The sequence below is a fragment of the Pelophylax lessonae genome (genome assembly GCF_965119305.1).
Source record: "Pelophylax lessonae genome assembly, chromosome: 2".
Lineage (NCBI taxonomy): Eukaryota > Metazoa > Chordata > Amphibia > Anura > Ranidae > Pelophylax > Pelophylax lessonae.
In genome coordinates this window covers 659,128,566-659,155,350 of record NC_138769.1, presented here as the reverse complement: position 1 = coordinate 659,155,350, position 26,785 = coordinate 659,128,566, and the positions used below count along the sequence as shown (strand labels likewise).

General features: G+C 44.5%; 1 protein-coding gene across 1 annotated transcript in view; it reads right to left on the bottom strand.

Annotated features, from left to right (window-relative positions):
• The window catches only part of RCBTB1 (RCC1 and BTB domain containing protein 1), a gene marked incomplete at its 5' end in the record, with an annotated part of 116,555 nt that overhangs the window by 59,950 nt on the left and 29,820 nt on the right, over positions 1-26,785 (bottom strand). The window contains 4 exons of the mRNA XM_082245394.1: positions 4,967-5,157; positions 9,050-9,189; positions 12,009-12,116; positions 23,926-24,084. Coding sequence (XP_082101520.1) covers positions 4,967-5,157; positions 9,050-9,189; positions 12,009-12,116; positions 23,926-24,084 — 598 coding nt within the window. The remainder of the gene's footprint in view (positions 1-4,966; positions 5,158-9,049; positions 9,190-12,008; positions 12,117-23,925; positions 24,085-26,785) is intronic.

The window sequence follows — 26,785 nt, the reverse complement described above, 5'->3', positions numbered from 1 at the left end:
AATTTTGCACGGCCAATTTTTCAGTTTTTTTTTTTTATCTGTTAACAAAGTTTGAAATATCCAATAAATTTCGTTCCACTTCATGATTGTGTCCCACTTGTTGATTCTTCACAAAAAAAAAAATCACAGTTTTATATCCATGTTTGAAGCCTGAAATGTGGCAAAAGGTCGCAAAGTTCAAGGGGGCCGAATACATTCGCAAGGCACTGTATATACATATATACATCTACATACACATATATAAAAAAATACACCCTCAAAGAAGACGAATCCTCTCTAATAGCGGCCTGCAAATTCTTACAGCCAAAAGGAGGCATCCGCAGATGCCAACACATCTACCTTATAAAAATGTTGTAAAAATGTGCGTGGACGACCAGGTGGCCGCCTTGCAAACCTGCACCACTGACGCCTGAGGACGAAAGTCCCAAGAGGCACTAAGCACCTATTTAAAATGCGCCATAACAGGGCAGGAGGATCCTGACCCTTAATGGAATAGACCTGCAGCCTATCCATCTGGAAATGGTCGCAGCAGGCGTGGCCAGCCCCTAACAGAATCCATCCGTTAGGACAAATAGGGAATCTGATTTTTGGAATGACTGAGTAATCGCCAGGTACAACCTGACTGCCCGAGCCACATCCAAAGAATGCAAGGCAAGCTCTTTAGGGTGCTTAGACTTATGTAAAATTAAACCAGAAACAACTTTAGGAAGGTGCGACTGGCAGAGCCGAAGCATCACTATCGTTGTGAACCACTAAGTAAGGTGAACGACAAGACAAGCTGCCAGCTCTGACACCCTAGGTGCAGAAGAAAAAGCCACCAAGAAGACTAACTTCTAGGACATGCAAGCAAAGGAATCTCATGAATATTTTCCAAATTTACAGACGAACCGACAGCACCAAGTGGGAGATCCCACGAGGGCAATGGAGACCGCACTGGGGGAGCCAATTGGAGAGCCCCCCGAACAAAGGTGCGAACCACAGAAAACATAGCCATGGTCGAACCTGGCCCTCGGTGGTACCCAGCTCGTTGGAGAAAAGCCAAACTCTGAGTCACCAAAAAGCAGTGGTGAACCCCAAGAGATTCACATCCGCAAAGTACGCTCTTCAAACATGATGGTAAATCTACTTAGAAGTAGATTTACTAGCTTACAGCAGCGTGGAAATCCCAGATTCAGACAACCCCCCAGCCTTCAGCACCTGGCTTCCGACAGCCAAGCGGTTAAAGCCAGCAACTGTAAAGCAAGATGGAAGATTGGCCCTTGAGCCAACAGGTCTCCTCTAAGAGGAAGTTTTCAAGGAGCATTGGCGATCAACTTTATCAGATCTGCGTACCAAGAATGACGAGGCCAGTCTGGAGCCACTAGCATGGCCGTAATCCCTTCTGCCACAAGCCTACGCAGGAGCCAAGAAGTTCTATTAGAGGAAAGACGTATATCAGAAGATACTGGACCCAAAGGAGCCACCAGTGTGTCTGTAGCGTCGGGCAGAGGATACCGAGCCCGTGCCACAAACCCAAGCACCTTCCTGTTGAGACAAGAGGCCGACAGGCCAACCTCGCGAGATGCCCACAGCAGAGACAACTGATGAAACATCTCTGGAGGAAATGTTCAGTATATCGATCAGTAGCCTGGATTCTTCCAGAGTCCATACCCGCTAAGCACATTCCGTGCCAAACGCCATCCCACTCGGACAGGCTGGCATCCGTGGTGACCACCATCCAGGACAGGGGAAGGAAGATTTACCCTGTCGTTGAGTCAGAGGGAAGCAACCGAATCAGGGACCCTCTTGTACCCCGGCTCAACAGGATCATATTGTATAGAAACTGGATTCTTGCCCCACATGGCAAGAATCTCTTTGCAGAGGTCCTGTGTGGACAGGTTTTTGAAACTCGTCCCATGGGAGGAGCACCCTGGCTGAGGTTGAGTCCAGAACAGACCCAGATAGTCCAACTAGGTGGACGGAAACAGAGCCAATACCTGGAAATTTTATTTTCCAACCGAACTGTTGCAGAGTCAACACAGTAATCCCCAGGTTGTCCTTCAGAGAAGTCAGAAACTCTGCTCGCAGAAGATCATCCAGGTACTCCAGTATTGCAATTCCCCGCTGGCACAACAATGCCAACACTTGTGAAAACCAGGAGGGTTGAGGTGAGACCACTTGATAATGCTCCTTGCCCACAGCAAGGAGGAAGCGGGGATGACCGACATATCAGAATATGAAGGTAAGTGTCCTTACTCTCAATATAGGCCAGACGATCCCCCTGATGTATAAATGGACTCCATTTGAAACATCTGTACTCGAGAATTTCAGAGCTTGCGGTCCAAGATTGCACCAACCTCGCTTTCCTTCCTGAGACCTGCAAACATGAAACAAACTTTCAGAGATCTGAGACTGAAACAATCACCCCCTTGAACTAGCAAGTCTTGCACCGCCCCGAAGAGAACTCGCAGGCGGTCTGGGGATAAACGCAGGTTGGAAGGAAAAAATCCCTCTCTCTGGAGGAGAAGACCGAAAACTTGTCTGGTAACTGGACCAATTTAGCTTGTGGACCCATTTGTCTTGAATCAGGGAGATCCACAGATCTGGAAACAAAGACGTCCTCCTCCACCCCAGATATGGGTGAGAGCGCCCCTTCAGGCAGAAGGGGCATTTGTCTGCAGGTCTGGAAGGACCCGCTCTCGGCATACCAGACCAGATCTTCATGGAACCTCCGGAGGAGGTCTTTCCAGGGAGGCTCCAAACAGATGATTCCCCACAAAGGGAAGATCACATAAGGCTATCTGGAAAGTTTGGTCCACAGACCAGCATTTTAGCCATATCATGCGTCGAAGGATCACAGGCTAACTGCAGCCCCTGGACCAACTAGTCTACCAGCTCTGCAAAAGCAGGAGGAATCTCTTCCCCCTCCAGATGCTTGCGCAAAGGCTTTGCCCAGTCGGGAAAGTCAGGAACACCATGCTATGATTAACACCGGCCTAAGGACCGAACCGGCCACAGAAAAAAAAAAAAACATGTGATGGACCAAAGTCTTGCTCTCCTGTCAAAAGGATCTTTTAAAAACCGGAGACTCCTCCACCGGAAATAGGGCAGAATTATTCAGCTTGGAAACCTGAGAGTCCACCACAGGTGGGACTTCCTATTGTACTCAGAGACTCCTCAAGAGATGCCATCTATCGAAACGCTTAGGCACCGCCATATTGCTCCCCACCCCCCCCCCCCCCAGCCAAATAACCACCACAGGGAGCCCAGAGGACATCCCTGCCCCAGTTACTAACCTCCAGGGGACTGGGAACTGCTCAAGGACCCCCGTGTGCGATTTGGACAGCCCAGTCAGTAACACCATGTGTCCAGGAAAATAAATCGATTTCCTGTGAAGCAAATAATCCACGTACCCTTGAATAGACAGCCCCTGCATCCTTCAGAAGCTCAGAATTGGGCCCTAGACCCACCGCCGCTAAGGACAGACCGAACAGAAGGGCCACAAATTTAAAATCGTACTCTGCCCAGAGAATGTCGGGTGCGGAGGAAAGATTGGGAAATGCAGATAAGCATTTCCCGATGCCAGGAAATTATTTTGCTGAGAGATAGGAGATGATCGAGAGCCAGCAAAAAAAAAGTAACAATGATTTCTCTTCGGCACAACTGTCCAAAGTTAGGCAACAAATACATGAAGCTTCCAAATGCAGCTTCCACCCCCAAGTGGCAACCAAGAGAAGGACAGTTCACTAGGCAGGTAGGAACCCTTTAATAAGGTTGCACTCCTTATATGGGTACCAGAAGGCTACCTGTGAACTCATTCGCACCTCAGGATCAATCACAGCGGCCAATGTCTCGCAGGAACTTCGGGGACTGGACTCTGGACCTGTTCAGCACCCTACCGGAAGCACCTTGTCAACTGCTACTGTGTAGGGTTCCATGCACACAGGGTCCAGTGCAGGCTGGTCATATTACAGGTAATCTCCATGTCACGTCCTCTTCCAGCGATGCAGAGACGCATACCAATCTTTAACAAATTTAAAACTATGATAAACGGATCTGGATAGCACTAATCTCCTGATCCCTGCTTAAATTGTTCAAGAATCTGGTAACATTTTGCAGGGAGCTACATAGTAATAACCAACACCTTCAGACACTGGTGAAAAAACTGAGGTACTTCCTGTTTGGTAGAGGACTTACTGTCTTTTTGCCAGTGTCCAATTACCCATATGTGGCACATAAGCCTAGGAGTAAGGAAAATGGCGGCTGTGTGCTCTGATGTACGATAAATTATATCATATGCTCGTGAAAATTCATGGTAAGGCACGTCGCACAGAAATTAGAATTTTCAAACCTGTGAAAATGATCAGTGTCATTCTAATTTGCGTCCACAGAAACAAACTTGATCTTCTCTAATTTCTTATGCCAAACAGCTCACACAAACATGTTAACTGGGTGGAACATCAGAAGGGCAAAAAGCTCTGATAAATTAAAAATTACTACATTTTGGATTTTACATTTCTGCTACATTTTTAAATCAAAAAGGCAATTTGTAATTTTCCTATTTCTCTCAAAATATATTTAAAAAAATGCACCCAAAACTGTTAACAAATTTAAGTCCCATCTGTCCTCAAAAACTGGTGTATAATACATTAGGGTCGACTACAAAATCTAAACACATAAGTGCATAATGAAACCACCTACAAAGATAAACACTCTCGGACTCGAGCAAAAAAAAGGCTCTGGAGCAAACTGTATACCAGAAAGTAATGCTTCTCTTCTGGATAGATTCCTTATTTCTTGTGTCAAGTACACCCAACTTGCAACCTGTGCAGATTTCATTGCCATAGTTCTAACACTAAGCAGATATGCGAATCAGCTGACATTTAACACAAAGAGGTTTGTCTCCATGTACTAGGGATGAATAATCCGACAGAATAATTTGATACCTGTAATGCTAATAGCTCTAAATAAAGTTGCCAATAATTACCTATAGAAAGCATTCGCCACATCACAGGTGGATTTGAGAAACAGGCAAACACGTCATCCGTACAAGTAAAGTTTGTGAGCAGAGGAGAAAGGATGATCTGGCCACGGCATGGGCCCCACATGTATACTTGTCCACTCTGCGACTTGGCAGCAGAGGTATGAGAGGAGTGACAAGCTGCAATCTCCACAATGCTGCATTTGACAGAAAAACAGTATTAGTCATTGCATATAACCACAGCTATTGAAGTGCTTTAGATATCAAGTCATGTATTTGGGTCCAAGAATTGGAGAACTGCTCAGGAAAAGGTGAAGAGTACTGTGTGGTATGGTGCATAAGAAACTTCACTATGGAGAAAAAAAAAAAAAAAAAACACACACACACAAAACCTAATATAGCAGACACAGCAGAGAGGAAAGCACAGCATTTCTGGTTATCTGAAACCACATAGGGTCTTTTATTCCATAGGAGTAATACAGGGGTAATTTTTTCAGATATTTTTTTTAGAACACCCTGGCCCCTATTAGAAAAAATGTAAAGAGAATTAAATAAGCCACGTGAGATTAAATTAGTTCTCCCTTAAGCCTCACCACACACCGGTCTATAGTCGAAAGACATCGGCAGTTTAAAAAAAAAAAAATGGCCAACGTTCGGCCGATTTCCAGCATGCATATCTGACAGAAAACCAGCAGTCAACCAACTCCTAATCAGCACTCTCAGCCAATGGCAGAGGTCGCTGATCCATTTTCTGGCGGGAGGGGCTGTCCCCATTAGAACACAACAGCTCACCAGTGGAGATCGCTGAACTAAGCCTCCGGCCAAAGAGGAGTTTTTTTCGTTCAACCTGCGGGGTTGCACAAAAAAAACAAAAAAAAAAAAAATTGCAGGTTTAGGAGATATTAAATTTTTCTTATTATAGGCTTACCTGTAGGTAAAAAAAGCGATGATACTTCTGCTTTAAGGCCCTTTCACAAGAGCCGGATCAGGTATTCTCAGCAGGGAATCTGTCCATAAAGCCCCTTCTGAACCGCCTACCTCCAATACGATTTGGCAAAAAATAAAAGTAATCTGTTCCCCTCTGACCTGCTCAGCTCTATAGGCAGTCTAATGTAAACGGACCAGCTGTCCATTTACACTCAACTGCCCTCCGATCTGATCTGGCCAGAGGGGAACAGAACAGATTACCTTCTTTGCCAGATCGTATTGGAGGTAGGCGGGTATAAATGGACACAAGTCCATGTACATCCGCCGCTCCATAGAAAATGGAGGGTCTGATGGGGTCCACCTAAAAAAATGGACAGGTGGACCCTGTCGGACCGCTCCTGTGAAAGAGGCCTAAGTGAAATCAAATTCCTAACTTGAAAGCTAGGGGGTCAGTGACTGAAAGGATCAAATACTGAAATACTAGAAGCCAGTTAAGTAGCATTTTCAGGAGAGGTCAGCAGCAGCCTCCATATTTCACTTAGTATACACCTTACAAAACCTAGTAGTGCTTTTAAACCACTTGCTGACACACCTACATACACTCAAAAACACACAAACACTAAGGTATAGCCCTGAGTAAGAGTAATAGTTCTACACTGAACCTGCAAAGGCTGCTAAAGCGTCGTCTACAAAAAATTTTAGGTAACAGTTAGTAGCTATTTCTCTGGTGCATGCAATTTTGAATCTTGACATTTGGGATTTACTCAATGCCACATCAACTTTTATATTTTACCAAACAATTAAGTGTTTTATTGTATTTGTGTGCGCTCAAATTAATTTTCTTTTTTTTTTTCCTGAAAATCTGTGTTTAATAGCTGCACAAATATTAACACTACATATTAACACACGCGTAAAACTTTACACAAAACATCCGGCGCTCCTCTACACAATATGACAATTCGTCCATGGATAAACACAGAGTCTGCGGTATAACATCAATTATAGCAATAGTAGATGAATGGTAGAGGGGTGGATGAAAAAAAAAAAAAATAAATAAATGGTGGAATGTGGTTCATCTCCGCTGACAGGCATGCAGCAGGGGCTCCAAAGCTCCAGCAGGTAGTATGGGGAGATGGCAGCATCTCCAGCTGCACTGTGAAGAGGACAGCTATCAGAAGGGGATGAGCATAACACGTTCCTCAAGGAATACGGCTTTTTCAAATGCAAAGGGAAAGCCAGAAGCAAAAAGTTTAAATGGCCAGTGGGGTGGGCAAGGGGGAGGATTTGCTGCGTTATGTCACATCTGCTGGGTTACTATCCACTGGTGGGATTGGTGATTTTTGACACGCAAGTGTGCGGCTTTCAATAAAGGTGTTTTTTGCTTGGTATTAACCTCAACTGCCTTTTTGCTATTGGCTGTACAAATTGCATGACAAAAAATAGAAAAAAAATTCTAACAGCCACGTCTATTCTCTAGGGCCTTTGCTTTCAGAAAATATGTTTGGAGCGTCAGTCATTTTCTAGGAAAAAATGTTGAGCAAGTTGGAGATTGTATGGGGAGAAAATGGCCAAGCAAAAAATATAAAGTATAATGGCACCTTCCCCTATAAAGGTAATAGTAGAAGCAATAGGTCCAGATATGCCAGGAAAATGTAGGAAAAGGGAAACCAGCATATCTGGGAGATGGGGATTTAAATGTGCCTATCAAACACCTTAAATTGTATAAAGAGTGGTTTAGTAAAAAAATATCAAAAATGTTATAGTATATGTATCAAAGGAATCATATCATATTTGTATTACAAACATATAGATAATCGCAAAAGTCTTTACAATACAGTTGTCCCAGAAGGGCAATACATAAATGAGTCCATTGCTGGATCCACAGATTTCGCTGAAGATGCTTCATCAGGGTCCAGCAAGTTTTAATTCACAATAGGGCTCTTTCACACGGTCCGCCTCCGTAGGCGGATCCGTGCTGCTCAGCGGGGATGAGCCGGCGGATGACAGCTCCGTCTCCGCTTGCGTTGCGGAGAGGGAGGTGTCACAGCCCCCGCTGCTCTCTATGGGTAATCGGATGAGAGCGGACCGCCTGTCTGCTCTCATCCGATCCCATCCGATCCGATCCCCAGGATGGATGGAAAATAGGGTTTCCATCTGTCCGTATTTCACGGACAGGATCGGATGCGGATGGCAGCGGACATGTCACCGCTGGCATCCGCTGCTCCATAGGGCTGAATGGGGCATCCGATCAGATCCGCCTAAAAAAACTGACAGGGGGATCTGATCGGACCGCCCGTGTGAAAGAGCCCTTAGAGTTATACAATGATATCAAATCCTTTATTTGTATCTACAAAAAAGAGATGCATTTCCATGTCCTTTTGAACTCTAATCGTCCCAATAGCCACCGACTCACTGACATACAGACAGGCTATCCTCTCCATTGCCTTGACAGCGGGAGTGATTCCTGGTCCAGTATTGACATTTAGCTCTTTTGGCTACCATCAGCACTGGGGCTTTCCAGGTGCTTTTTTTTTTAAATTGATGGATGTTTTGACCTCGTTTGGACCCAAAATCTTTCATGATACAGGCCCTTTTCTCCTAAGGTTGTATCAATCTTTGTAATTTAAAAACTATGGGGATCCGTGGCGATTAATTCCGATTTTAATCTAGGACTAACTAATGTTGTCCATTGCACATAGCATCTCTTTTTTGCAGATACAAATAAAGGATTTGATATCATTGTATAACTCTATTGTGAATTAAAAATTGCTGGACCCTGATGAAGCATCTTCAGCGAAACGCGTTGATCCAGCAATAGACTCATTAATGTATTGCCCTTCTGGGACAACTGTATTGTAAAGACTTTTGCGATTATCTATATGTTTGTAATACAAATATGATACGATTCCTTTGATACATATAACAACATTTTTGATATTTTTTACTAAACGACTCTTTATACAATTTAAGGTGTTTGATAGGCACATTTAAATCCCCATCTCCCAGATATGCTGGTTTCCCTTTCCTCTATGTCCAGTCCCTTTTTCCTACATTTCCCTGGCATATCTGGACCTATTGCTTCTACTATTACCCTGGATAGCAAGTGGTCATTACATGAAAAGTAAAAAAAAAATAAAATAAAAAAGAGGACTGAAACCTTACCGCTCATTTGTTGGTACATACACTGGAGAGAGCTGGTTGCTTTTGTTTCCAATGCCCAGTTGCCCATTCATGTTTGCTCCCCAGGAGTAGAGATAACCCTGATCTGTCAGGCCCATAGTGTGGCTATAGCCACATACAATCTGCAAAAACAAATAAAGTTTATTCTCCAGAAGGAGTCTATGGATAAGAAGCAGTATTCATAGATCTAGAATAACTAAGCCTTCATCTGTTCAACAAGCACTAATAAAATGGTATATGACATTTTCTTTTGCATTAGTCACCAAATCCCGCTGATGTAGCCAAGTAGGATCAGAAGATCTCTTCCACAGGCACCAACAGCCGCCGTATCCCTGGCCAACCCATCACTAAACAAATCCATGTACAGTATCTCACAAAAGAGAGTACAACCCTCACATTTTTGTAAATATTTTATTATATCCTCATGTGACAACACTGAAGAAATGGCACTTTGCTACAATGTAAAGTAGTGAGTGTACAGCTTGTATAACAAAGTAAAATCTGCTGTCCCATCAAAATAACTCAAACACACAGCCATTCATGTCTAAACCGCTGGCAACAAAAGTGAGTACACCCCTAAGTGAACATGTCCAAATTGGGCCCAATTAGCCATTTTCCCTCCCCGGTTTCATATGACTTGTTAGTGTTCAAGGTCTCAGGTGTGAATGGGGAGCAGGTGTGTTAAATTTGGTGTTATCGCTCTCACTCTCTCATACTGGTTACTGGAAGATCAACATGGCACCTCATGGCAAAGAGCTCTGAGGATCTAGAATTGTTGCTCTACATAAAGATGGCCTAGGCTATAAGAAGACTACCAAGACCCTAAAACTGAGCTGCAGCATGGTGGCCAAGACCATACAGCGGTTTAACAGGACAGGTTCCACTCAGAACAGGCCTCACCATGGTCGACGAAAGCAGTTGAGTGCACGTGCTCCACGTTCTATCCAGAGGTTGTCTTTGGGAAATAGACGTAAGAGTGCTGCCAGCATTGCTGCAGAGGTTGGAGGGGTCAGCCTGTCAGTGCTCAGACCATACGCCTCACACTGCAACAAATTGGTCTGCATGGCTGTGGTCCCAGAAGGAAGCCTCTTCTAAAGATGATGCACAAGAAAGCCCACAAACAGTTTGCTGAAGACAAGCAGACTAAGGACATGGATTACTGGAACCATGTCCTGTGGTGTGATGTGACCAAGATAAACTTATTTGGTTAAGATGGTGTCAAGCGTGTGTAGCAGCAACCAGGCGAGGAGCACAAAGACAAGTGTATCTTGCCTACAGTCAAGCATGGTGGTGGGAGTGTCATGGTCTGGGGCTGCATGAGTGCTACCAGCACTGGGAGCTACTGTTCGTTGAGGGAACTATGAATGCCAACACGTACTGTGACATACTGAAGCAGAGCAGGAGCCCCCCCCCCCCTTCGGAGACTGGGCCGCAGAGCAGTATTCCAACACGATAATGACCTCACACACACCTCCAAGACGACCACTGCCTTGCTAAAGAAGCTGAGGGTAAAGGTGATGGACTGGCCAAGCATGTCTCCAGACCTAAACCCTATTGAGCATCTGTGGGGCATCCTCAAATGGAAGGTGGAGGAGCACAAAGTCTCTAACATCTACCAGCTCCATGATGTCGTCATGGAGGAGTTGAAGAGGACTCCATGCCCAAGAGGGTTAAAGCAGTACTGGAAACCAATGATGGCCACACAAAATATTTACACTTTGGGCCCAATTTGGACATTTTAACTGAGGGGTGTACTCCCTTTTGTTGCCAGCGGTGTAGACCATAATGGCTGCGTGTTGAGTTATTTTGAGGGGACAGCAAATTTACACTGTTATACAAGCTGTACACTCACTACTTTACATTGTAGCAAAGTGTCATTTCTTCAGTGTTGTCACATGAAAAGATAATAAAATATTTACAAAAATGTAGAGGGTGTACTAACTTTTGTGAGATACTGTATATCTGAAAAAAATTTTCCCACTCCTGTGAGATATGCTGGCACAGAGGGTGTCGGGCTGCACACATACATGTGTGTAAAAAACATGCAAAGAAATAACCTAGATCAAGGAGGAAAGGAAGGCTTTCTTCAGCTTCCTGCCTGCCCAAGCAAAAAGCAGATGGATTCCAGAAAATAGCTGCTACATGAATAATCTGCCCTTACTCAAGATGGCCATGGCTAGAAATACTTGAGAAATTACTTTGAAAAATACCGCTCAACAAAATATAGCAAGGCGGGCAAGGTTGCTTTGAATATCAAAAAATTAAAAATGGTTTTAAGCCCTCACCTATACCCAATGAATAGACTTCTGATACATAGACAGACAAAAAAAACACAAAAAAAAATCCTCCTACATAAGTTTTACTTGTATATCTGCTGTCTTCAGCTGTCTACACTCTTTGGTAAGAGCAGATCGCATTAAAAAGCTTTTTCTTCCTCTTTCTGCAGCACATAGGGGTAAGTGGGGAGAATGGGCTTACACTGTTAGAGCTGATTGGAGGAAAGGCAGGCACCACCCCCCTCCTCATAGGCAGAGGAACGAAGGAACATGCAGAGCTGTAGTCTGAATAGCCAAGCTCCCTGCTAATCTTCTTCTTAGCTCCCTCCCCGACACTAATTTTCAGTTATCGTTAATCGCATGTGTCAAAGAACTTCTCAGAAGAGACTCATGCTGATAACAGAGGAGCGGAGCACCAGGGGGAAACGACACTTCAAGCTTTGGAGAGACATTCGTAAAAACACTACACATGCTTAGTTCAACGTTCATGAATGGGGTTTACAACCACTTTAAAAGAAGTTCAGGATAAAAAATAAAAAAAGCTTTGGCTATACATCTCCTTTAAAAATAGATATGCAATTTCAGCTGTCTATAGCTAGGCCACTTATTTTTGAACTGGAAGTAATTGCAACTTAAGGATGCTGATCTAAATCGATAAGACATACCTGCACCACACAAACTTGCGGGACAAACACTACTCGACAAGGTGTTAGCTGGTTTCCAGTACTACCCAGCCCAAGCTGGCCCGTGCCATTGTAACCCCAGCCATAAACCTGGTAAAGTCAAGAAGAAAAAAGGAAGTTTTTTTTCAATTCTTATATATACACACACATTTTTTTTTTTTTTTTTACAATAAACAAACACATACAAAAATGGTAAACATTCTATAATGGTTTCTTTTAACCCCCCCTCTCCTCTCCCCCCCACCCTCGCCCTCCCCATTTGAGGTCAATATATTACCTAACCAGACAGACATTCTAAATATTTGCCACGTTGGGTGCCAGACCTGGAGTTTCTAACCATGCTTTTCATATTTTTTTTCAAGTCTTCTTATACCTCCCCTTCTCATAAAAGCCAGTTTTTCTCTTATTAACCATTCTCAACCAATCTGTTATTTTTGGTGGTCTAGACTTTATCCACTTCCCTGTAATGGCTTTTCTAGTTCGATACAAGCATCTCAAAACGGCTATTCGCTTAGCCCCGGGACCCACAATCTGTTCCATGTACCCCAACACACAGGACCGGATTCAAATCGTAAATTTGTTCCAAACACTGAGTTTATTCTATCCAACACCTCCTCCCAGTATCTATGTAACTTGATTCATATGCTTTGGAGGTGCCCCATGTCCCCAACTGCAACCTTACACCTGGGGCAGGATGCATCCGGGCGTCCTCCAAAATGAAAACAATCTTTCTGGTGTGTAATATGTTCTATGAATAATGTAAAACAGTTTCTAGGCTGCGGAGAGGGATAATGTATCTATTGAGGTTACAATGCCATCCCATTGCACGTCTGTTAATTTCCCCATGTCCTCCTCCCATTTTATTCTACTAGACAGTTGAGAGTCTTTCCAATACTTTTACATGTATTTTTATATAGTTTTGAGATCAACCCCTTTAAGGATGTGGCCTCTATCACAGTTCAACAAGGAGATTTTACTCCATTCTAGTCCTCCTTCCACAAATTGTGTTGTCAACGCATTTGTCTCAATTATAAATACATATAAAAATCTGACAACCTAAATTCCTCTTTTAGCTCCAGAAATGTCCTCACTATCCCCGCTTTATACAATTGCGATAGTCTTATCACTCTCTTCAGTTTCCAATTTTTAAAATTCTCCAATCTCAAATTCAGATTTACATTATCCCAAATAGGTATATACTCTGTAAATCTTGAGTACTGAAATATTGATATATCCCATATAACATTCCATTGTTCTATTCCATACCTTCCGCAGCAACTTTGCCGATGGATACTGACCTACTGCGCCCCCCCCCCCCCCCTCAAAGTTTGCTTCCAATGCCTCCATTAGCGATGCATGTGGGGTATAGGCCAACAAGGCTCGTGAGCTAAAACTGGTGGTGTCATTACCCACTTCCCAACCCCCTACATGTTGTAGCTGGGCTGCCAGGAAGTAGCTCCAGGGAAAACAATGTCTTCATTCAGAAGAAAACCAGAGACAACCTTCGGAAGGAACGAATGACAAGGGCGAAGCACCACTTTATCGCTGAACCACCAGATAAGGTGGACAGGACAAAGCTGCCAGCTTGGATACCCTGCATTCGGAAGTAATTGCCACCAAGAAGGCTACCTTCTGGAATAATGTAAGCAGAGGAATCTAGCAAATATTTATATGACGGTTTTTGAAGAACCGACAGTACCAAATTGAGGTCCCGCGGAGGCAACGGAGACCGCACAGATGGAGCCAAGTGGTGAACCCTCTGGACAAAGGTGCGAATTAAGGAATGTGTAGCCAAAAGGACCTTGAAAGAAAATTGCCAAGGCCGAAACCTGGCCCCTGATAGTACCCAAGGCCAGGCGCTGTTCCATACCTCTTTGGAGGAAAGCCAAAATTCAAGCCACCCCCAGAGACCACGCAATATACGACTTTCAGACACGATAGTAAATCTTTCTAGAGGTAGATTTGCTAGCCTTCAGCAGCGTTGGAAACACCAAGGCAGACAAGCCCCTATCCTTCAGCACCTGGCTTTCAACAGCCAAGCCGTTAAAAGCCAGCGACTAAAGCAGGATGGAAGATAGGCCCTTGGGCCAATAGGTCTTCTCTGAGAGGGAGTCTCCAAGGGACATCGGCGAACAGCCGTACCAGATCCACGTACCAAGACTGGCAAGCCCAGTCTGGGGCTAAGAGAATGGCCGGAATTCCTTCTGCCTCGATCTTTCGCAGAAGTCTCAGCCGAAGTTTGAGAGGTAGAAAGGGATAGATCAGATGATACCAACCCCAAGGAGCCCCCAGTGCATCCGTGGCCTCGGCCAGAGGATCCCGACACCTTGCCACAAATCTCTGCACTTTCCTATTGAGACAAGAGGCAAACTGGTCCACCTTGGGAGTTAATCCTGCTGCCTTTTTACCACCCCTGGAATATGCAACAGCGGAAAGAGCTGGAACTAAACATTTGGCCTACCTTAGAATGCCTGCTACTTCTTGAGCCGCTAGGACACTTTGTGCCCCCTCTGTGATTGACAATTGCCACGGCCGTGGCATTGTTCTATTGAATCCATACCTGACACCCCTGAAGACGAACCGTTCAATAGGCCAGACAAAGTAGAAGGATTTTCCCTGTCGAAGAGCCAAAGAGCGAAGCCACCAAATCAGGGACCCTGTCATACCCCGTCTCATCAGAATCAGATTGTCTAGAGACTGTGTATACTTGTCCCACTTAGCAAGAATCTCTCTGCAGCAGTCTCGTGTGGAACTGCGCAAAATGGCAGCGCCTCGCAGGTAGACACCGTCAGGCCCACCCCCGGCATGCAAATCCTGAAAAACGATCGACTGTTGGACAACAGAAGTCAAATGGCATCCTGCAGCTTTTGGAACTTGTCCAGCGAGAGAAACACCCTGGCTTAGGTCGAGTCCAGAGTCCGACCCAGATATTCCAACTTGGTGGACGGAACCAGAGCAGACTTCTGAAAATTCAGAGTCCACCCAAACTCCTGCAGAGTCTGCACAGTGATGTCCAGGTTGTCCCGTAGAGCAGTCGGAGACTCTGCTCATAGAAGATCATCCAGGTACCCCAGCACCGCAATCCCCCGCTGTCGCAACAATGTTAACACCAGTTTTGCGAAGACCCGAGGAGCTGAGGAGAGACCAAAAGGTAACACCACAAATTGATAATGCTCCTCGCCCACAGCAAAGCCGAGAAAGTGCTGATGTCCGACATATCGGGATATGGAGGTAAGCGTGCTTGATATCGATAGAGGCCAGAACATTCCCTTGATTAAGGAATGCCACTACCGAACGGATGGACTCCATCCGGAACTTCTGTACCCACACAAAGCAGTTCAGGGATTTGAGATCCAGGATTGGACGAACGTTGCCTTCCTTCCTGGGAACTGTAAACAGGTTTGAATAAAAACCCCGAAAGTTCAGAGTTTGGAACCGGTACAATCACTCCTTGCAGTAGAAAATCTTGTACTACCCCCAAAGAGATTACGCAAGCGGTCTGGGCACAAACACAGGTTGGAAGAAAAACCTCTGGCAGACACTTTATGCTGGTCCTTTTTTTGCAGGACCAAATCAACCTTTGACACTAATGACTCCAGAGCCGCTGCCATCCAGAAGGGCCTGCCGCCTCTAAGATGGGATCAGGGGGTGAAATCTGCTCCAGAGCCTCCATGTTAATCAGGGAACCACACAAGTAATCTAGAAAAAAAACACTGCGGCGATCAGAGAAAAAAAAAAAGTCCAGGAGTCAGCACTAGAGGTCCACCGCCACAGTCACCGCCCCCCAGGCTCCAAAAACATGGCCGTCGTTCTATACAATGGGAAACCACAGGAAAATGGCCGCCGAACTACACAAACATGGCCGCCGAATACACAGCAAAATGGCAGGCCCACGCAGATCCCGGGACCCACAAGGGAGACCAAAGGACATCTGTAAGGTAGAGGGGGGCCCTGGCAGGAGAACCCACCAGGACAGCCTGACACCCCCCCCCCCAAACAGACCATGTGTTCAGCTGCCAGAGGCACCCCCCCTGGCTCCTATTTCCCGCTCAACGCCTCCAAAATGCACCTGGACAGGAGGGGTGGTCGACGATCCCAGGGGAGGGGCCCACGTCCACCCCGAAAGGCCACCAGGGAAAGGGGGACACTACTTATACCATGGAACTGGGTGAGCACCGCTCCAGGCAGACCACTTCATCGGAATGGGGGTGCTGCGGGCCAGGAGGCACGCTGCCACTCAGGCCTGGACCAGTTTGTGTGCGTCCCCGTGGGACGTTTAACTCGCAGACTAGCCCCCGATGTAGTTGTGCTATGCTGCGGCTGACCTAGCGGGGAGCTGAGGTCTGCACGCGCTCGCTGACCGGACTGGAGAGACCATAAGGATTTAGAATATCCAGTCCATCGCCCCAGTATAGCAGTTGATTGTAGTAGTTCCCACAGAAAAAAAAAAAAGGAGGATAGAAAAATCAGTTTAAGAAAAAAAAAAAAAATATGCTAGGGCCAGAAATCCCAGCAAGGAACTAGGTCCTTACTCCTGACTAGGCAGAAAAAGACTGAATGCTTATAGCAGAAGTGGGAGTATACCCCCTGGGACTGCCCCATAGGCGTTGTAAAGCTTCTTACTGCCTAGTGTCCTACTCCTGTAGGGGGCAGCATAACCCAATTGTCAAGAAGATTCTGGAGCTGTGTCCGTCAATGAACGAAAGGGAAAGTATATATATATATATAGTATATATATATATATATATATATATATATATATATATATATATATATATATATATATATATATATATATATATATATACACACATATATACATACATACATATATACATACATACACACACACACATACACACACACATACACTCCGTTATATAGGGGCCATTTTCTTTTAATCCATTACCTCTACACCTTATACCCGACATCTACAAAAATGTTACATTTTTGAACATACACTCGTGTTTTTCAATTTCTAACTTTCAATGTGCCTGGCTCATACCCATTTTTCTATCTCTACCAAGTGAGTTTTTTTTTTCGGGCCCAATTCTGCCCAAAAGATAAATAAGTGGCTCCACCTTCTCCCCGGAGGTATTGATTGTGGTCCCATAATCTTGTGTAAATACCAAGATTCCTTCCTATAAAAAATGTGTCTGTGTCAAAACACCTTTGACTTTCTAAATAATTACACTCCTAAATCATAACTCCATTCTAATGCTCCTATATACTAAAAAGTATTGCCAAACTAAGGCAAGACCCTTGTGTCCCTATCAAGATTTGTACCTCTTATCTCAATACTTCTATAGACTGCTCATTTCTTTCCAACCAAGTTTCGGCTGCAGTAGGTGCATCAACAAAAATGAACCACACCTTGTGCTGCAACTCGCACCGGATATAACATAGCAAGCATACTAATCAATAAACAATATTGCTGTGCCAAGTGAAAAGATATCAATAAATGTCTCTAAATAACATAAATAAGATAACTCAATGTTAATAAATCAACTCTAAGGTCCGGTTCACACTTATGCGATGCGGGAAGGCTGCGCATCCGCAGCCTGTTCCCGCATTGCACACGCACCCCCGGCAGTTCACACTGCCATATGCGATACGCTGGGGGTGTCAATGTAATCTTAACGACACCCCCAGTTTGATCGCATATCGCAGAGCGATCGTGCAGTTCGCACAGGATCGGATCGCACAAGTGTGAACCGCTGTGCGACCCGATCCTGATGCGGCTTCCGAAAAGGGTCTTGTGGGTGTTTGCTGCGGCGCAAATTTAGCCATACAAACTGTATGGCTAAACTCGCACCGCACAGCCGATCGCATGTAATGAAGGAGCAGTGGGCTCAGACAATACATGCGAACGCCGGAGCCGCACAAATGTGAACCGGCTCTAATAATAGTGATTGCTAGTGATATTAATAGTCCCAATTAATAGCGAATAATAAAGATGAAATCAAAAAACAATCTTCATCTGTGATCACAAAATAAAGTGCTGCATGCTTCACTCCAGTGCTCCCAGTGGCTAGTGCAAGATAAGCAGCTCACCTTAGGACTAAACTCATGAGAGTCAAACACGCTTTGGGATGTAAGGATAACAGCCTGATGTCCCTTCCTTCACCGCCTCCAGCTATCACTCCGTATAGACCAGGAACCCGGTGTGTATAAAAGAAGAGAAGATCTAATGCTCTCTGTTTTGCAAAAAGCTATTTATTTCCTCTTAAACAGATACCATTACACTTACATTGGGATGCACTTAAAGCAGTGCGGGCTTCAAGCGTCACAAACAGCTCTCTGTACACCTCCAGGAATCGACATACTCCGGGGGAGGAGCCTGCTTGGAGTACGTAGATTCCTGGAGGTGTACAGAGAGCTGTTTGTGAAGCCCGCACTGCTTTAACCACTTAAGCCCCGGAAGATTTTACCCCCTTCCTGACCACGGCCTATTTTGCGATTCGGCACTGCGTGACTTTAACGGACAATTGCACGGTCATGCGATGCTGTACCTAAACGAATTTGATGTCCTTTTTTTCCCACAAACAGAGCTTTCTTTTGGTGGTATTTGATCACCGGTGCGATTTTTACTTTTTGCGCTATAAACAAAAAAAGAGCTTCAATTTTGCAAAAATAACAATATTTTTACTTTTTTTTTTTTTTTAATGAAATACCCCAAAAAAAAAAATGTAAAAATCAAAATTTAACATTTTAGGCCAATTTGTTTTCTGCTACATATGTTTGGTAAAAAAAAAAAAAAAAAAAAATCGGAAAAAGCATATTTTGATTGGTTTGCGCAAAAGTTATTGCGTTTACTAAGGGAAAGATTTTTGTCATTTTTGTTGTTTTTTTAACGCGTAATGGCGGCGATCTGCGATTTTTTTTGCGGTACTGCGACATTGCGGCGGACAGATCGGACCCTTGACTGACATTTTTGGACACTTTTGGGGGTACCAGTGACATTACTGCAGTAATCAGTGCTATACATATGCACTGTTACTGTAAAATGACACTGGTAGTGAAGGGGTTAACTTTTTTGAGAGGGAGGGGTTATGTGTGTCCCTAGGGGCGTGATTCTAACTGATTGGCTGTGGCTTGAGGTGTATGAACAGTGATCAACGGTCCTACATAGTAGAACCGTATGATCACCATTCATACACAGAGGAGAATGACAGACGGCTTGTTTACATTAGCCACTTGCCTTTCTCCCTCTCCACCCGACGATCGCGAGTGACCGGCGGACATCGGGTCCGCCGGTCACACGCGGGGGTGGGGGTCCGTGACTGCGCGGGAGCGCGCCTTCGGCGGCGTGCGCTCGCTCCCTAGACCCTCACAGGCTAGCGACGTAGCCCTACATCGCTCTGCCTGTGAAGGGCTGACTGCCGACGTAAATAGTAGTGCGGCAGTCGGCAAGTGGTTAAGTGCATTCCAATGTAAGTGTAATGGTTTCTGTTTAAGAGGAAATAAATAGCTTTTTGCAAAACAGAGAGCATTAGATCTTCTCTTTTATACACACCGGGTTCCTGGTCTATACGTAGTGATAGCTGGAGGCGGTGAAGGAAGGGACATCAGGCTGTTATCCTTACATCCCAAAGCGTGTTTGACTCTGAGTCTAGTCCTTAAGGTGAGCTGCTCATCTTGCACTAGCCACTGGGAGCACTGGAGTGAAGCATGCAGCACTTTATTTTGTGATCACAGATGAAGATTGTTTTTTGATTTCATCTTTATGATTCACTATTAATTGGGACTATTAATATCACTAGCAATCACTATTATTAGAGTTGATTTATTAACATTGAGTTGTTATCTTATTTATGTTATTTAGACACATTTATTGATATCTTTTCACTTGGCGCAGCAATATTGTTTATTGATTAGTCACTGGTGTTTTGTGTTTAGCACTGATTGTTTGCAGCCTTGTGTGCACTATTTTGTATGGATTTTGAATTATTTGAATTTTATGGTTTTTGCTGATTATTACTAATTTTATTATCCAATAACATAGCATACTGCACATTTAACTGCCACACCTGCCTCTTCATATCTATATTCTAGGATATATTGATTACATTGATATCTAGGAACACAAAGTTAACACTAAAGCACTCCCCTCTGGATTGAGGTCATCCCCTGCCCAATTCCCTCCGATTGCTAAAACCCCCCAAAAAAAAAAAAAAAAAAAATCCAAATGCCTGGTTTTAGGTTACCTTAACCTGCGGTCACGTGATACTACAGTCCTTAGCAATTTGTTTACTTCCTGCTTTGGGTTTTTAGTTAGAAATCTATGTCACTCTGTGTGACGTGGACATTTCCTATTGGATGGTCCCAGTGGGGTCCTATAAAAACAGAGAAGAGGGCCGATCTAATGGAAGATGGTGTGGTTGGTGACCGGTGATGGTGGGGGGGGGGGGGGGCATTGCAGTGTTGGATTAGAGGGGGTGGGAAGGAGAAGTGGTAAAAGTTAGTGGTCTCTGAGTGGGGATTTAAAGGATCACATGGAATGCATTTAAATATGTTAACTTTGCCTGAACAATGATTGCAGTTTTTGACAGATACTGAACACCTAAGCACCCAAATTTTTAGTCTATTAGGGATTCAAGCGTTGAGATATCTGCAATCAATTTAGTAACATCTCTGCACTCCAGTTAGTAGAGCCGTTTATCAGGAATGGCCGTTATGAAGTGGTTTCACTCTGGCTTACATTGTTAAATATATTATGATGGCCAACATAGTCAAGGGCTTCCCCAAACATAGTCTCTCAAGGCATTATGATGAGTGCCATCATAGAGACCCCAGTGGAACCCTATTTTTGGGCATAGATAGGTTTTCGGGCCACTGGAGGGGAAGCAACCTAAGGAGGAGAGTATCAAGGCTTGAGACTAGCTGGATCTATAGGCTCAAGTCTTATACCCCCCTAGGTCTCAATATTGAATGGGATTTAAATGCCCATATCAATAATTCCTAGTTTGGGTTTCCTTATCTTTCTGTGCAATATGTGATATTTTTTAGTGGTGATGTTCATGCTTTCAAATATTTCTTAAAATTGTTGTTTAATACATTTGAGGTTTTAAAATGTATTTCCATGCATGTATTTTGCATTTATTTGTGATTTTATATTGTTGGTTACTGGGGCCTCCTTGTTCCTTGGATGTTCTTAATGATCGACACCGGTAGATGGCGCTGTCTCCGCCGGGCCGCGGCCTTATGCTTTATGGCGGGTATATTTATCCCCAAGTATTGTAGTATTTGCCCCATCCAGGTCATTCTTGTTTTTAGGGTATTACGGATGCGGGGGGAGATTGAGAAAAAGATTGTGCAATTAAAATATGGGGTGATTTTGATTCACGTCTTGATCGTCTCCATATTGTCCTCTCTCCTCCCCTTCCTTTCGGTTTATGCGGTGGTTCCGGAGCGTGGAGCGCATCTGCGACCTCCGGCCACTTAGCATTTCTGATTGGCGGGCTCTCTTCCGCAGCTTTAAAAGGCACCAGCGCACCTCGAGGCCACACCCCTTGACGACGTCTTTTTATGACGAAACGTGCGTCGGGTGGCGCTCTTGGTGACGCGTGCCGCAGCGTGGAGGAGACAGAGCGGCTATCATTCGGGTGGTTAACGCTTAGAACGCCCAGGAACATCAGGGAGGTCTCCATATGTCTTTTATGGACGCGAGATGTCTTCTTTTATTCTGTAAGTGGCCAATTTTATGAGTGGGAATAAAGTGCAATTAAGCAGTCTACGCTATGTGATGTCCCCTTTTTTCTTTCACATACTACACCACCCTTTGAGCCTGTTATCTGGACATCAGAGTGGGAAGCCTCCTGTTTCTATACCCACTGTTTATGCGCATTTGATCTCTGTCACGGGGGTCAACTACATCTGGTAAGGAGTGATGGTGCTGGAGTGCTTTCTGGTGGTGGTTCTTCAACTTTGGAATTGTTTCTCAAGTGTGGAGATTATATTTTCTCTGCTTTCTCATTCATTTGGGACTGTTTTATAGGGTTTAGCCACAGTTATTGTTTCTTTGTATTTTAATCTGCTATATTCCAGATTAGTGTGGCTGCTTTATCCTCACGTCTTGGCAAATCATTTTGTCATTTTTACATTATCCTTTATATGTTTTCTTCAGCGCAGCAATATTGTGTTTTTTATATTATGATGAATGTAGTGGAAGTTTTACCAGGCCCAGGAAAGCTATAAACTCAGAAATACAAAACCTAGTGCATACACTTGTAAGCTACAGAACATGTACAGCATTACAGGAATCCAAACCTTTTAGACCTATACATTAGCACTAGGGATGCACAGATACCAGTTTAGGACCAAGTACCATCGCTCTCTCAAGTACTTACCAATACTAATTACCGATACCTAGAACCTTGGCCAAAATTGGAGAATGACAAAGTCTGCTGCTTCAGTGTTTTAGATTTTTGTCACATGTTCCTATGGTATACTGAAGTATAATTACAAGCATTTCAGAAGTGTCAAAGGCTTTTATTGGCAATTACATTAAGGTTATGCAAGGAGTCAATATTTGCAGTGTTGCCCCTTTTTCAAGACCCCTGCAATTTGTCCTGGCATGCTGTCAATCAACTTTTGGGCCACATTCTGACTGATGGCAGACCATTCTTGCATAATGAATGCATAGAGTTTGTCAGAATTTGTGGGGTTTTTTTTTTTCACCTGCCTCTTGACGATTGACCCCAAGTGCTCTCTGGGATTAAGGTCTGGGGAGTCTCCTGGCAATGGACCCCAAATGTTGACGATTTGTTCCCCAAGCCACTTCGTTATCACTTTTGCCTTATGGCAAGGTGCTTCATCATGCTGGAAAAGGAGTTTTTCCTCAAAGTTTAGATGATTGGGAGAAGTAGCTCTCGGAAGAGGTTTTTGCACTATTCTTTATTCATGACTGTTAAGCAAAAACTGTAAGTGAGCCCACTCCCTTGGCTGAGAAGCAACCCCAAACATGAATGGACACAGGATGTTTTACTGTTTGCATGACACAAGACTGATGGTAGCGCTCACCTTTTCTTCACCAGACAAGGTTTTTTTCATGATGTCCCAAACCATAGGAAAGGGGATACAGAGAAAATTCCTTTAACCCCCAGTCCTCAGCAATCCAATACCTGTAGCTTTTGCAGAATATCACTCTGTCCCTGATGTTTTTCCTGGAGAGAAGTGGCTTCTCCGCTCCCCTTGACACCAGGCCATCCTCCAAAAGTCTTCCCCTTACTGTGCGTGCAGAGGCACTCACACCTGCCTGCTGCCTTTCTTGAGCAAGCACTACACTGGTGGTGCCCTCATCCTGTAGCTGAATCGACTGTAGAAGACAGTCCTGTCACTTGATGGGACTTTCTTGGGCGCTGTGAAGTCTTCTTTACAAATGCAGTGGAAATGTTTCTGGATTAGGTTCATTTTCATAGCAAAGCGTTACTTTGTAATTACAATTCATTTGATTACACTTCATAACATTCTGGAGTATATCCAAATTGCCATATTAAAAACTGACGCAGCAGACTTTGTGAAAATATTTGCGTCATTCTCAAAACTTTTGGCCACTTTTAGCCCTGGTTCACACCAGAGCGGCTTTGAAATTGCGCTACTTCAGTGCGATTTCAAAGCTGCAGTACAATTTGGACCTCAGATTTCATTGCAGCTTGTGACCTCGTTTAAATCGAGTCAATGCAAGTTACAATTGAATTTGCAGAAAATTAGTTCAGGGGCCTTTTTCAAAGCCACTGCGACTTAGGTCACAAAGATTTAAACTTTTCCATTGTTTGAAATTGGGTGCGACTTGTAGGCATCGGTTTTAGTATCAGAGCATTTGTGCGTATACAAGTACAAACAACCTTCTGTCTATCACAAGGAGGGGAAAATAAGACTATGCACATACTGAACTCACCTGTCCATTGTCTGTAATAGCCATGGAACACGTTGGACCAGCTGCAACAGCAACCACTGCCTTGCTCTGCAGTTGTGCAGATACTTTCCGAGGAATTTGCTGGTTTGTAGTGGTCCCTGTGCCAATCTGTCCACAATTATTATATCCCCAGGCATACACCTAAGTTATAAAAAAAAAAAAAAACATTTACCATAAGACAACTATTTTTTTTTAAAAGGCGTTTAGAAATATAAAAAGGTTTCACACTTCAGACAAGTGACGCATGTCAATTGCCATAATGATAGTCAGCCTTGTAACTTATTTTCAACTCGTTGTGGAAACATTTTGTGCCAACTTTATGGCCTTAACCCTATGGCAGTCAGGTGTGAATAATGAGATTTTTGACTTACCATAAAATCCATTTCTATGTTCATTGACAGACGCTGCTCCTTATCTTCTTGACCATTAATTTTTACTGTCATCTACAGGAGTAGGACACTAGGCAGAAAAAAGCTTGACTATGCCTATGGGGCAGTCCCAGGGGGTATACTCCCACTCAGCTATAGACACTCAGTTTTGTTACAAGCAGTGTCAGAAGAAAGCCAACTCCACAATGAACATCAGAGAAATTGATTTTACGGTAGGTCAAAAATCCCCATTTTCTCTTTTGTTCTATGACTGACAGCTCCTTATCTTCTTGACCACTGGGATGTCCCAAAGCAGCATCAAACATAAGAGGTGGGAACAGCAAGAAGCAATTCCCAAGGCTAAACCGTAGCCAACCAGGTAACATGGAGCTCAACCATAAACAACTGGAGCTCACCTGAAAAAAAAAAAAAAAAAAATACAACCTCAAAGAGGACCAGGTCCTCGTAACAGAAGCCTGCAAAACCTTGCGGCCAAAAGAAGCACCTGCAGATGCCAACACATCCACCTTCTAAAACTTTGTGAAAGTATGCACAGATGACCAGGTGGCCGCCTTGCAAACCTGCAGCAGTGACGCCTAATGGCGAAAGACACAGGAGGCACTAAGCGCCGAGTAGAGTGAGCCTAAACAGGGAAAGGAGGAATCTGACCCCTAATGGAATAAGCCTGAATCACCTTCTGTCTGATCATCTGGAAATGGTCACAGCAGAAGCGGCCAACCCTTTCCGAGGTCCATCCGCGAGTACAAACAGTGAGTCTGACTTCCTAAATGACTCTGTAGCTGCCAGGTACACCCTGATTGCCCGAACCACATCCAGGGAATGCAAGGCAATTTCCTTAGAATGTTTAGGCCTGGGACATAGGAAAGGCAACACAATGTCTTCATTCAAATAGAAATCGGACGACCTTTGGAAGGACAGACAGGGATGAAGAACCACCTAATCTCTGAACCACCAGATAAGGTGAACGACAAGACAACGCCGCTGGCTCTGACACCCTGTGCACAGCAGTAATAGCCACCAAAAAGGCCACCTTCTGGGACAACATAAGCAGGTGATCCTCCCGAATATTTTCAAAGGGTGGTCTCTGGGGAGCGGACAACCAAATTGAGGTACCATGGTGGCAATGGAGACCGCACTGGAGGAGCCAAGTGACCACTGAAATTTTCGAGGTGGTCACTTGGGTCCCACCATCCCAGGGAGGAGCCCACATCCACCACAAAACCGTTCAGGGAACAGGGGAAGGAGGGGGGACAGCTACTTACCATACCAGGAACAGGGTAGGCACCGCTCCTGATAGACCGATGCTCCATCTGAATGGGGGGGGGGGGGGTGTCGGCCAGGAAGAACGCTGCGACTCAGGCAGAAGCCAGGTTGTATGTGCCCTTGCGAGACGTTTAACTCGCGCTGGCCAGACTGGGGGGACCGTCTGGATATGGATTATCCAGTCCGTCGCCCAGTCCGGCAGTTGATTGTAGATTCTCACAGGAACAAAAAGATATGAAAATGTTCCATTTAAAAAAGGAAAAAATTGCCAGGAACAGAAAATTAAAAAAAAAAAAAAAAAATGCTAGGACCCGAGATCCCAGCAAGGAACTAGGTCCTTACTCCTGACAGGAAAAAAAAAAGTGCATATAGCTGAGAGTTAGTATACCCCCTGGGACTGCCCCATAGACGCAAGTCAAGCTTTTTCCTGCCTAGTATCCTACTCCTGTAGGGGGGGCAGTATAACCAATGGTCAAGCTAAGGAGCTGTGCCTGTCTATGAACGAAAGAAAGTTGGATTTTTGTCTTACCGTAAAATCCTTTTCTCTGATGATCATGGACAGAATCTTCTTGGTCTTTGGGCTATGCTGCCCCCTACAGGAATAGGACACTAGGTAGGGGAAAAACAAAAAAAACAAACAAACACTACCACGCCTATCGGGTAGTCCTAGGGGATATACTCCCCCCTCCCTGCTACAGGCACTCCGTTTTGTTGCAAGCAGTGTCAGAAGAAATCTAACCCAACTCAATAGAGGGTGGGTGATGTGTCCATCAATGATCAGAGAAAAGGATTTAACTGTAAGACAAAAATCCAATTTTCTCTTTTGTTCATTGACTGACAGCTCCAGAATCTTGACCATTGGGATGTCCCAAAGCAATATCAAACATCAAGGGTGGGAAAAAACAGCAGCCTGCAAAACTTTGCGGCCAAAAGCAGCACCCACAGATGCCAGCCAAAATTTTGTGAAAGTGTGCACAGATAACCAAGTGGCCGCCTTGCAAACATGCAGCACTAACGCCTGATGGCAGAAGGCGCCCACGTAGAATGCACCTTAGCAGGAAAAGGAGGAACCTGACCCTTGATTGAATAGGCCTGCACCACCAGGTCTGATCCATTTGGAAATGGTCACGGCAGACGCAGCCAACCCCTTGCGAGGGCCATCTGCAAGGACAAAGAGTGAGTGATTTCCT